This window comes from Diabrotica undecimpunctata, chromosome 7 (assembly GCF_040954645.1).
Source record: "Diabrotica undecimpunctata isolate CICGRU chromosome 7, icDiaUnde3, whole genome shotgun sequence".
NCBI lineage: Eukaryota > Metazoa > Arthropoda > Insecta > Coleoptera > Chrysomelidae > Diabrotica > Diabrotica undecimpunctata.
The window spans coordinates 99,828,272-99,841,367 of NC_092809.1; the positions used below are offsets into that span (position 1 = coordinate 99,828,272).

Below are 13,096 nucleotides of genomic sequence, written 5' to 3' on the forward strand. Positions count from 1 at the left end.
GATTTTAGCCAATGAATTATTCAAATAAATCCATTCGGACAGCTAAAACTATTTAAAAATATCTTTAATTTAGTAATAAAAGCTTAACTCCACTTTTGAAAATAATTTGCCAACACTGCCAAAAACGTAAATATATAAATGACAACAATGTTAGTGTTCTGTGTACATAAAAGACATTATCACAGTATATTGCTTAAAAAGAATTCTTTTTAAGCAATATACTGTGACATTATATCTAGTTTCAAAAAAGACTCCTTGAACACCAAACAACCGCCTACAAAAGCAGAGCAAATTAAGAAGGGGACGAAACAACATCTCTGTTTAAAGCCGGAATCAGCCAGCTCGTGGAATGGCGCTCTTCGCCAGTTCATGTCGGCAAAAAAAAAACAGGAAATATATTCAGTGAAAAAGAGAGAGAGAGACTATGGATGGCACCCTATGTTAGTGTGAAATTGATAAATATTTACTTTTGATAACTACCGCAATAAAACGTGTTTCGTCGAGATCAGGGTTTAGGTTAGTTTTGTCCAGCAGTGTTACCGGTAAAAATTTTACAAGTTGGGTAATTTATACAATGATAAAACTTCCAACACAACTTCGTTACACCACTTCATTGTAAAATTACTACGACACTGACCGTACCTCACCTAGTCGCGTCCGAAAGGTTGGAGATGCGGTGAATCAGCTTCCGATTGTCTTTGAAATGTGCTGATTTACCACAAACAAGGCAAACAAAATACACAGTTTTGTCCTATTTAAGGGATCGTAAACCACAAATATTAAGAAGAAAAAGGGTATTCCAAGTTGTGCTGGTTACCGTCCTTATATTTTGTCTTTTTCTATTAGCATTTTCTATTTCTCTTCGCCGATGAAGAATGCCACTTCAAGTTCTGTTAGGACGCTACTTTAGAAGCTCTCAAAAATCAGTCAAGGATTTACAGAGGACACATTTATACAGTGCTCTCCCAAAGTAAATTAAATAAATATAAAAATTCCTTCGCGGTCGCACCCTTTGAAGTGCTTACTGGTAATACCAAGTTGGTAAGACCATTACAGTATTGCATGATATAAAAAACTCAATTTGTCATTATCTGAGCAATTAGTTGAAAAATAATAACTTCGATAGTGTTTATACTCGTTAAATACACACAGGTGCCATTCATTAAAAAAAAACATTGATTAATCAAAATATTTTCCTCTACTTTAAATTTAAAGTATCTGATAGTATTCATAAGAACGTGCAAGTAAGTCCGTCACACAATGATAAACAATCAGAAAAAAATATCTCACAATTCAGTTAGAACTACACAAATGAAATAAAATATTAAACTGGAATAAAGAGTACTTAAAGGGAAAAACATGAGATCTTTGAGTCGACACTGAAGCAGTAAAACCGAAAGAAATCATTAAAATGCCCGTTTACTGGTCGATTCTACTGTGATATACAGAGTTCAAATCAGGGTCGGATACATGAGAAAGGAAAATGGAAAATTTCCTCCCTCTCCAACAAGGTCCAAAATTGAAGAAAACCTATTATCTGTGTCTTTTATGTCGTTTGGGCTTATCTTTTTTATTTTCTTTTGGTTGGTGTTTCATTGGAAGTCTCTTCCCCTTCCAAGGCAAAGTTCAGGGAGCGCTTTGATATGGCGATTATGATAGATCCTTTAACAAAGCCTTATACGTGATCCAATCAAAGCAATGAGCTGCTGTTGTAATAATGAAGAAAAACAGTTAATTAAAAAACGCTTCATAAGAATAATATAATATATAATATATTACCCTACGGGTACATAGGAACTGGGGTAGACACATTCGTGGCCACAGCAGGTGCCTTGGAATCCACACTAACTTTCGAGGGGCGTAAAAATTCGGTTCTTTGAGCCTTGTTTTCTTTTACAATGGGTAGGATGCTAACCTGGCCCATCAACCCTCATCTTTTATCCGAGCTTGGGACCGGCTGTGGGCATGAACGCGGCTTCTGAACTACTCAATCCACCCAGTCCTCGTACTCATAACCCCCCAGGCAGTGGATCGGTGACAAAACGGAAACCGGAATGGAACGAACGCATTAGTAGAATGGCAGAGGATAGGATAGTACGAATAGCAGGAGATAAGTCACCAAATGGACGAAGAAGTATTGGCACACCAAGAAAAAGATCGTGCGATAATTTAAACAATTTAGGAGGCTAATATTGAAGAAGAAACAGCCTTTAAAGCCTACATACAAGAAGGAAGAAAAAGAAGAAGAGTTTCGTCTAGAGGAATGTTTGTAAAGAGTGAAACGATATCGAAACTTACTAGAATGTCTGACGGTCACCGATGCTGTAAGACATCTAATGGTGCTTTTTGTTGAACAAGAGCTGTAAATATAGATGAAGATAGTGCAGTTGATGAATTATAAAAAATTGTACTATTCCAGAGACGAATGATATTGTAATGTAATGATATAATAAATTTTTAATGTATTTTTTATATGTGACCACACATATTTTTTTTATGATCACACAATAAATTTATTATTTAATATGTACATAAAAACAGACGGAAATCGTTTCAAAAATTTACTGACCTAACAAATATATTTTGAATTTTAAAAATGCTTTCAAAAAATTGTGAAAATATCCCTGTTGAAATAAAAAAAAAGGGTGGTACAGCAGGCGGTACAGTAGACTAGCGACTTTTAAAATTGAATAAAGTAATTTTACTATTTATTTTGTTTTTATATTGTAAACAAATTACACCATATTAAAATAATTCACCAAATTATTATGTATGGGGGAGGGGGGGGGGTGGGGGGCGGTGCGAGATTTTCAGCATTGGAACCCACAATAAAAAAGCTGGTCCCGCCTATGGCTTAGGACAAACTGTGTATATTTTTATTGACAGACCCAAGCTTAGGCAGTGTAGGTACAAGTTCTCTTATGACATTACAGAACATATCGCCCAAATGTTTTATGCGGTACAGTTGTTTCTTCATGGTACAAACATCACTGAACTTCAAGTTTTTTCCTTAGTGTTACTACGATTACCACAACAAATTCTGTGCTATTATTAATAACATAACATATTTTAAATCATTTAATAAAATTTAAAAAACACAGATCTAATGATATCAAGATCTTACCGATATTATCACCTTTATCCATATGTCCAGCCATTTGATGTTTATATATTTCGTAACCTTCTGGAATTGCCACAGTTTTGTCCTCCTCCTCAACAACGTTTTCGAGTTCTTCCCCCAAGTCGAGTTTTTCTAAACCGTTAACACAGTTATTTTGTAAAATTTTACAAGGGGCCGGTACACAAATAAGATTTGGTTCAGGACGATGTATTGGTAGAGACTGGACTTCCGATTTTCCCATGGTTTCTTAATCTGTCAAATTTTATCAATTGTTTGTTATCTTCAGACTGAAACAATAATAAATTATGGATTAGCTGCTATAATTCAATTGATCTGTTTCGTAGCGATTAATAGTGCAGGGGGATAAGGTTTATAGACGTCAGCAGAAATAAATGATCACCGATATATTTCATGTTTTTGCTTTTGCATGATTACAATGAACATTTTAACGGGGAATTTATTTAAACATAATTAACTTTATTTGTATCAAACGTCGGCTAATTGATAAATATCAAAAATCTTGTATGGAGAATATAAAAATTTTATCAGTATATTAAAAATATCATTATATTATATCTTTTATATTCAGGAAGTTAATCGAAACATCGTCTAAGCGAGAATCAGACTGATGTTAATCAAATTATGTGTTATTGAGGACCATAGTCCTGTATCAGTTTTGTAGATTACATTCCATGTAGTTAAATATGTGTGAAATTAACTAATAGTTGTTGGGGTAACAATGAAATTTAATAATTTCATTTTCATTACATCCGTTAAAACTTAATATAAGTATTAGTAATATTAGTTATACAGATACAGCAAAAAAGTTATTGTTAGTATTCCCACTTAATAGGCAGAGATCAAAATTATATTTATCCCTAGTCTCCCATCCACAATCTACAACAACACCCACAATGAATGAGATCCCGAACAAGATGAAGACCGAGATCTTTGGAGACGGACAATACACGACATCACGGTAACCACTACACTCCCTCCGGAGGGTCAGGATTTAAGAGGGAGAGAATGGCGGATGTAAAAACTGCTTCCCCTTAGATCAACTTCGTGACTTCGTGAGAAGGAAATTAGTCAAGAACTAGAGATTAGAGAAATCCAGGTCTGTACATTGTCCGAAGCGACGCTCAAGTAGACAAATTACCCAGGCCGACATGATTTTTGGTGTTTTGGGTTTGGCATGTGTCTTTAGCTAATACGGATACGCTGATTCTGAATATGAATTCCGTTCCAGAAGCCCATCTCGTCAAAACTTTTCACAAAATTTAAAAAACCCTGTGAGATATTATGTACTAGCGCAAACAAATGAACAGAAGAGAAATGAAGAACACAAGAAATATATGGAAAGAAGAACCAGAGAAAGAAGGGCAAGTTACCAAGATGCAAGACGGAGGGCAGACAAAATATGCCGAACAGAGAAAAGAAAATACGAAAACGGCAATATACAGAAAATGGAAGAAAATCTTCAAAGCAACAATCTAAGACAGGCGTACAGATATCTACGGAATTTAAGAGAAGGATACAAACCCCGAACAAATCTATGCAGAAATCAAGAAGGGCAAATAACCAGTGATCCAACAGAAATAAAATCAGTCTGGAAAACCTATTTCCAAACTCTTTTAGGGACACAAGAAAATGAAGAGCATATGGACATGCATCACAATGAGGGAGACACCGAAAATATAGAACCCCCAACGATGGAAGAGGTAAAACAGGCAATACGAGCACAAAAGAACAATAAGGCTCCAGGTATTGACAACGTCCCCCTGAGCTATATAAATTAGGTGACGATCACCTAGTAAACTCAATTCGCTTAGCTCGGGCATATTTTGACAGATTCATTGTCGGAAACCTACAACACAACAATTCCTACTTCTCAGTATTAATAGCTCAAGGATCCTACTATTGCAGACTTCTTTCTTTAAAAAAAATAAGAATTATTCTAAATAGTCGAAGTGTATACTAAACCCATCAAATTTTGGGTAGTATATATTTAAAAATATAAATATTAATTGTTATAATTTAACATAAATATTTATTATATGGTGCAGATAAATAAATATTGATTGTCGGTAAATCTTAAACAAATCGTGGGAATACGACATGGACGTCCACAATATATTCATATATTTCAAACAAACCTACGACTCAATTAATAGGAACAAGTTATATCAAATATTACAGAGCTTTAATATCCCCCAAAAATACACCCGACTGGTAAAAACAACAATGGATTCGTCAATAGCAACTGTCAGAGTCCAAAATGAGCTCACTGAAAATTTTACGATAGCCCAAGGATTAAAGCAAGGAGACGGGCTGGCACCGACACTATTCAACCTGACCTTGGAATATGTGATAAGACAGCTGAATATAGGAAGAGGTAATCTCCTAACAAATAAATCAATACAGATTGCCGCCTATGCCGATGATATCAACATCATGTCTCGCAGAACAGAAGAGGCGGCAGAAATATATTCACAATTAAAATCAAAGGCAAAAGAGACCGGACTAGAAATAAATATTCAAAAGACAAAAAAGTTAACACAGGCAAGAGCTAGGGGAAACAGACGCACAGTTGAATTAGAGGACGATATTGAAACGGTAGAAAGTTTCACATATTTAGGAGTTACATTAAACACGGATGGAACAGAAGAACCAGAAATCTAAAGAAGAATAGTAAAGGGAAACAAAGCTTATTTTTCACTCGATCATGTGTTTCGCTCCAAAAACACACACTGGAGATCGAAAATCAGGGTCTACAAAACTATTATCAGACCTGTTATCAGTCTGTTATGGATGCGAGACATGGGTGATGACATAAGAGACAAAAAGAAAACTGCAAGTCTTCGAAAGACAAGTCCTAAGAAAGATATTTGGACCTATTAACGAAAACGGAATATGGAAATCCAGGTATAACCATGAACTCTACCAACTGTTCAAAGAGACACCGATCTCAGAATTCGTTAAACTTCAGAGACTTCGCTGGACTGGTCATGTAGTAAGAATGGAGACAGAAAGATTGCCGAAAAGAGCCCTTCATAGTAAAATGCAGGGCGCAAGACCAAAAGGAAGGCCACGGAAAAGATGGGAGGATGTAGTGGCAGCGGATGCGCAAAATTTGCTAGACGTGAGAACTTGGAGAATATCGGCGCGGGACCGACAAGGTTGGAGGCATAGTTTGGAGGAGGCCAAGGCCCGATTTGGGCTGTAGCGCCATTGGAGAGAGAGAGTAAACAAATACCTTATTGATATTTCGTAAATTGCATTATGATAGATCGATAGAAAATATTTCAATACATTATTATGTTTATTTCATTTAAATGACAACACTGCCCATCACGTCAAAATTTTTCACAAAATTGAAAAAACCGTGTGAGATATTATGTACTAGCGCAAACAAGTACCTTATTGATATTTCGTAAATTGCATTAAAATTATTTCTTTAAAATACTTATATTTCCGAAGGAAAATATTTTAATACACTATGTTAATTTCATTTGAATGGCAAACACTGCCGATGCCGTCGACTTGACGGCATCGGCAGTTGTGTATGGCGTAAATAGAATCAAGCAAAAAGACAAAAGAAGGAATCTAATTGTTATGAAAAGGAGACTAAAATTCTTAAAAGTGGCCTCTTAATATGGAGGACATATCCGGGAATGCAAAGGCTAAATTTAAAGTAGCTATAAAATATTTTTCAGAATGATTCATAGACGAGAAAGTTTTAATATCCAACTAAATTTGATTTCTTAAACAAGGAAAGTTTTTTCAGTCATCTTTCCTTGTTTAATGTGGCCTCTCAAAATAGCACTTCCCGTCTACCAATATTTTTGCCCCCACTACCTTTACATTTCCTCCTCTGTCTTTTTGCTAGATGGTAAAAAGAGTTAGTTAGCGTCAATTGTTTGTAGCATCGAGTTGTATTTTGTTTAATGAGTGTTTATCGCACCATAATGTCATCAAGAAAGTGTAAGAACAGTCCTGATATATTTTGTTACGTGTGTGGTGATTTAACAATAGGAAAGCATCAACAAACCATAAAAGACTTTATAAAGAAAGATTATCACGATTACTTCGGTGTAAAGCTTGGAGATCAGGGCAAACTTTGGGGTCCACACAAAGTGTGCTTTCAGTTTGTCGAATTACAGAGAAAATGGACAGAAGGTACACGTAACTCTTTACCCTTCGACATTCCTGTGGTATGGAGGGAACCAAAAAACCATGGAGACGACTACTACTTTTGCTCCTGCGATACCCAGGGTTTCAATTCAAAAATAAACAAAAAATTCAGTATCCTGATTTATCATCTGCTAAACGACCTGTATCTCATGGACCAGCAATCCCTATTCCTTTACTTTTTTTTCACACCATCCAACAGCAATCATCAGATGAAAGTTCAGACGAAAAAATACTGCACAAATCTTAGGATCACGACTGAAAGATAAAAATATATTAGCTCCACATACCACATTTTCGTGGTATAGGTATCGTGAAAAAGAGTTCGCGGAATATTTTTCTCAAGAGGTCTCACTGGTGTATTGTCATAATATTCCTGAAGTAGTCATGAAACTGGGAGCTGACAATTACGATTCCACATCATGGCGGTTGTTTATTGATTCTTCTAACAGAAGTATGAAAGGTATTTTGTTGCACAATGGTAATACTTATGCCTCAGTGCCTGTTGCTCACTCCATGCATATCAAAGAAACATATGAGAATCTTGAGTTGGTGCTAAATAAAATAAAGTATAGTGAATATATAGTGGAGATCTTAAAAAAAAAAAAAAAAAAAAAAAAAAAAAAAAAAAAAAAAAAAAAAAAAAAAAAAATACTAAGGCGCGTCTATGGAGCGGTAAATGAAAATGGTGTCTGGAGAAGACGATACAACTTCGAACTCTATAGGATATACCAGGAACCAGATATCGTAAAACACATAAAGATAGGACGTCTGAGGTGGGTAGGCCATGTAATGCGGATGGAGCAAACCGACCCAGCTAGAAAAACGCTCCTTGATAGACCTATTGGTCAAAGAAGAAGAGGAAGACCCAGAACAAGATTCCTAGATAACATAGACCAAGATATGAGAAATATGGAAATACGTGCTTGGCGGAGGAAGGCGATGGATAGGGACGACTGGAGAAAAATTCTTGGGGAGGCTAGGACCCACACAGGGTTGTAAAGCCAAAATGATGATGATGATGATGATCTTAAAATAATATCCATGCTTTTGGGTCAGCAGTCTAGATTCACAAAGTATCCATGTTTGTGCGAGTGGGACAGTAAGCACGAAATTTACATTATTTTAAGAAAGAATGGCCACTCAGAGAAAGACTTGTACCGGGACAAAAAAATGTGCAACTTGATACACTAGTTGACCCAAAATTAGTTCTTTTGCCTCCACTTCACATAATATTATGATTGATGAAGCAGTTTGTCAAAGCTTTAGATAAACAAGGTGACTGCTTTAAATATCTGTGTGACAAATTTCCTGCACTTTATGAAGCTAAACTTAAAGAAAGGAATTTTTGTAGGCCTTCAAATTCGAACCTTAAAATCGCACAGATTGTTCCAGACAAAAATGACCCAGGATGAATCTGAAGCTTGGAGTTCTTTCGTAGAAGTCATAGACAGTTTCCTTGGAAACAGCTAGTCTTCAAACTATAAATAAATTGTAGCCAACATGGTCGAAAATTATAAAAAACTGGGCTGCAATATGAGCTTCAAACTTAATTTTCTGAATTTCCGCGTTGACTATTTTCCCAAAAATCTTGGAGCTGTCAGCGAGCAGGGAGAGAGGTTCCATCAAGATATAAAGGAGATGGAAAGACGTCACCAAGGAAGATGGGATATAAGAATGATAGCTGATTACTGCTGGATCTTGAAGAGAGACTGGACCACAAAAATCCTTAAAAAGAAGACCACAAAACGAGTTTTCATGGAAAAAGAGAACGGTTTTCTTAAAAAAAACCAAATAGTGTCTAACGTAGGTTATACTGAATTCTTTTTTTTTAAGAACGACTCAATTTTGCAGTGTAATTTTGTATTAAATAAAGTTTCAATAAATATTTTCTCAGTATTTTTTGCAGTTTCTATGACAAATTTCAAACACACTTTTCTTGAAAACCTGATGTGCTGAAAAAAACTAAGTATAGATTCGTGATCAGCACATCCCATTTACTATAGGACATCTATTAAAACTAAAACACTTTTTCATGAAAAAATAGGCCTGTGTTACCGATGAAGTTCACTTGAATGAAAAAACAGTGAGCAATATTTTGAAAAGGAACAACTAACATTGTAATAAAGTGCAGAGCACTCAAGAAATATTTCCTGATATCATTTTAAACGGATGGAATTCTGTCAAATTATGATGGAAAAATTCAATGAAAGTAATAATTTTTTGAAGAATATTTTGTTTATAAACGAGTGCTCCTTCACAATTCACAGGAAACATAATCCATCTGTTATACGTTATTTTTCTCAGATGAGTTGTACATAAATCATGTACTAGTAAATGACTAGTAACTAACTTTGAAAGTATTGTAATCCGGGTAGTGTCAATATATGTCTTTGGGATGTGGTGAGTTTTATTAAACAAACAATACTTAGAAACCCTTGAAGGTAAGTCAAGTAGACGATTAAGCCTGTAGTTACCTTCAACTAACCTTATAGAAGAAATAAATATACAGTCCACGAGCTATCGAAGAAGCAAAAGATCCAGGGGTGAAGCTTTCTCAGTCAGAAATAATGCTGGATGTAGAATGTTTTATGTAAAATTTTAATGAATTTAAGTTTGTCGATCTTGTACGCTACTAATATTGTGTCGCATGCTAAAAACGTATGGAGAAACGGCAAATTCTCTGGAATGTTAAGAAAATAATAAATTGATTTAAAATGATATGAATAAAAAAATATATAATAGAAAACTAAGTCTAATGGTTCGTCTTTATCGTATTCTTACGAGTAATCAAGAACCCTGTCAACTTCAGAGCGCCGTAAAATCCACAGAAATTAATGAAATTAAACAAATTTGTAGTAAAATTATTCTACTAAAAACCCTCTATGATATTGCTCTGATGTCATTTTGCTGTACAATTATTAGAAAAAAAAGTTATAGGCCCAAAAGAAAATTTGTTCCAATATTTTTAATTATTTTTGTTTATAACTGTTTTATTTTCATTTTACGACTAAAAGTATTAAAAATAAAGTTCTAGACAAGTTAATTTGCTACAAATAATGTCTAATACAATTTTCTTGTAGAGTTGTTAGTTAAACAAATTTTTAGTAAAAATTATTCTATGAAAACCCCTCTATCATATTGCTCCAATGTTATTTTATTTTAAAATTGCCAGGAAAAAAGTTATAAGGCCCAAAAGAAAATTTGTTCCAAAATTTTTAGTTATTTTTGTTTATAACTTTTTTATTTTCATTTTACGATTAAAAGTATTACAAATAAAGTTGTAGACAAGTTAATTTGCTACACATAATGTCTGATAATTTTTTTTGTAGGGTTGCTAGAGGGTTTACGAGATACAGGGGACCTTGGATACTTGGAAAAAGGGGGAAAACCCTTTCCCCCTTTTTCCAAGATGGCGGCCGAGGGACAAGGTTGGCGACCCCACAAACTTGAAACTTAACAACACAACAAAAAAATTAAATTGCGTCCTCTAGAAAATGCAGTTTAAGGCATAAAAAATGTACCACTTCAATGGACTATTTCAGTTTTGTGCTTATTATTTGAGTTGATTATACTAACATTACCTGGTGATTTCACTCAACACAGAATACACTAAATAATTACATCTGTCTGTCTTGCATGACAGTATTTTCGAATGTACTTGTTCGAAACATGAGCTGAAAATAATCACAAAAATTCAATGTGACTTATTTAAATCGGTGTTTGTTGAGTAGCATTGACAATATTAATAAACATCATGTGATTGTATTTCCTATTTACTGTCACATGACCAAAATATTAAAAAGTTTCCATTAACTGTTTACTTTTGTATAAATTTTAACTGGTATATATTTAAATTTTGGCAAATATGAGTGGTGCTAAATATCTTACTACAATATGTACTAATTTGTGTAATTTTATAAAAATCTTAAGTCACTTTTAGCTGAATAAGTGTTAACTAATGGTTGTAATTTATGTTTAACACTAACATGTTAATATAATATCAGATGTCTTTTTGTAACTCCCCATTTAAATTTTAAATAATGAGTAAATATTCCAGACAATGAAAGAACTAGGAATGAGAAATATTATCCAATTAAAAACTAACTTAAATAAGAAGAATTTAAAGTAAAACAATGACTTTGAGGGTCAAAGGAATTCCCTGTCAGTGGTAATCTTTAATCTAACATAAAATAATATTTATGGAACTCCGTTTAAAAATTATAGACAGCATACTTTTTATGACACAGCTGATAATTCGCAACTAGGCTAGGCATTATGCTCAAATAAAGAACTTACTATGTGAGCTAAAACATTAAGATAATACCATGGTCACAAAAACCTTCTTCTTGGCCTATACAGGGAAAAGAAGAATTTTTTAGTTTTTGAAAGTTATATCCTTCAAACGCTAATGAACTGAACATGTGGTTCAGACTATTCATAGTCATTAAATAAAATGTTAATTCAACACAGAGGAAAATAGCTCATGCTTTTACAATTTACAATTATGTATGTTTGTTTTTGTACCATTTTTCAATGTTTTATCTGTTTGTAATTTTTTTTAAAATGATTACCAGCTATCGACATGGCATGATACTGGCATTGTAAGTATATATCTTATTATAAGATTGTGATTTCTCATGTAACTAAATTGTAGCATTCCCTGATGATGTTAGTGACCATCAACGAAATATTGTTGGAATTAAAGAATAAAAAGTACACATAACCTGTTGTAAAAACAACCTATTTATAATATTGTAATCGTAATATAGTTATTTTGATCAACTTATGCGCTCAGATCGGCAGCTCTCGTGTTAATGTATTTGCGACCCTCTTCCTCATAATCTCTCTCCACCCCGCGTTATATAACGTGGACAGCGCAAATTTGCCTCTCGGCAAGTAAAGACGGGGTGTGTGTTGGCCATCCCGAAAACGAAAAATGCGTGCTGCGTGAATGATAGATGCGCTTGTAAAACCGGTGTTTTGTGTTAAACCGTATACCAGTTTTGTCTCTGTCAATACTCTGTATCTCTGTTACTGCCTCCCAGCACTGTAAAGCTAATGATATTTGTATAACTCTTTTTAGTATTATCAGAATTGCGATAATTATCAATATAGAATCAGCTTAAGTCCACTATAAATAAATCGGAGGAAAAATACGTCTTAAGTGTTTTATTGCTTCAGTGGTCCTTAATAAATATTTTGAAGCAATAAGGTGTTCAACTACGCCTGTCTAAAACGTGGAAAGTTTGGTAATACATTTATCCTCTCCATAGCCTATATTCTTTCAGCTGTGATTAACACACATTTATATACACATTTATATACCACATATATTGTGGTACAAGATTAAACTTATTTAGAAAACATTTAGGCAATGATATTCTCCACACTTGAGAAATATGTGGAATTCTACAGGATGATTAATAACTACGTGGTATAGCAAACATACAGTTTTTTAAATTGGATACCCTATATATTTTTTTAAATTTGTATTCTTCTCATAATTCTTGCTCTTATATTATTGTATTTTGCATTACTATACAGAGTATTAAACAAGTTATGGCCATTTTTATTTCGAAATTCCTATAAAATCAACACCATGTATATAAAGTAGTAATGCTTAAACGATTATTTATTTAAATCAATTTTATACATTGTTAAATAACAATTAATGTAATATTAAGGAAATAAGTCTAAAGTAAATGTTCAAAATGTCCACATTCAACGTATATACAAGTTTGTAACCGATATTCAAATGACCGAGCCACATTTCTTAACATA

The 13,096-nt window shown here is 33.9% G+C and overlaps 1 protein-coding gene across 4 annotated transcripts in view; it reads right to left on the minus strand.

Moving 5' to 3' along the window:
- Window positions 1-13,096, minus strand: part of Ipk2 (Inositol phosphate kinase 2) — a 76,991-nt gene that overhangs the window by 17,884 nt on the left and 46,011 nt on the right. For all 4 annotated transcript variants that reach the window (XM_072537874.1, XM_072537873.1, XM_072537875.1 and 1 more), the window contains one exon: window positions 3,125-3,408. In XM_072537874.1, the coding sequence (XP_072393975.1) occupies window positions 3,125-3,362 (238 nt within the window). In that variant the 5' untranslated portion in view covers window positions 3,363-3,408. The remainder of the gene's footprint in view (window positions 1-3,124; window positions 3,409-13,096) is intronic.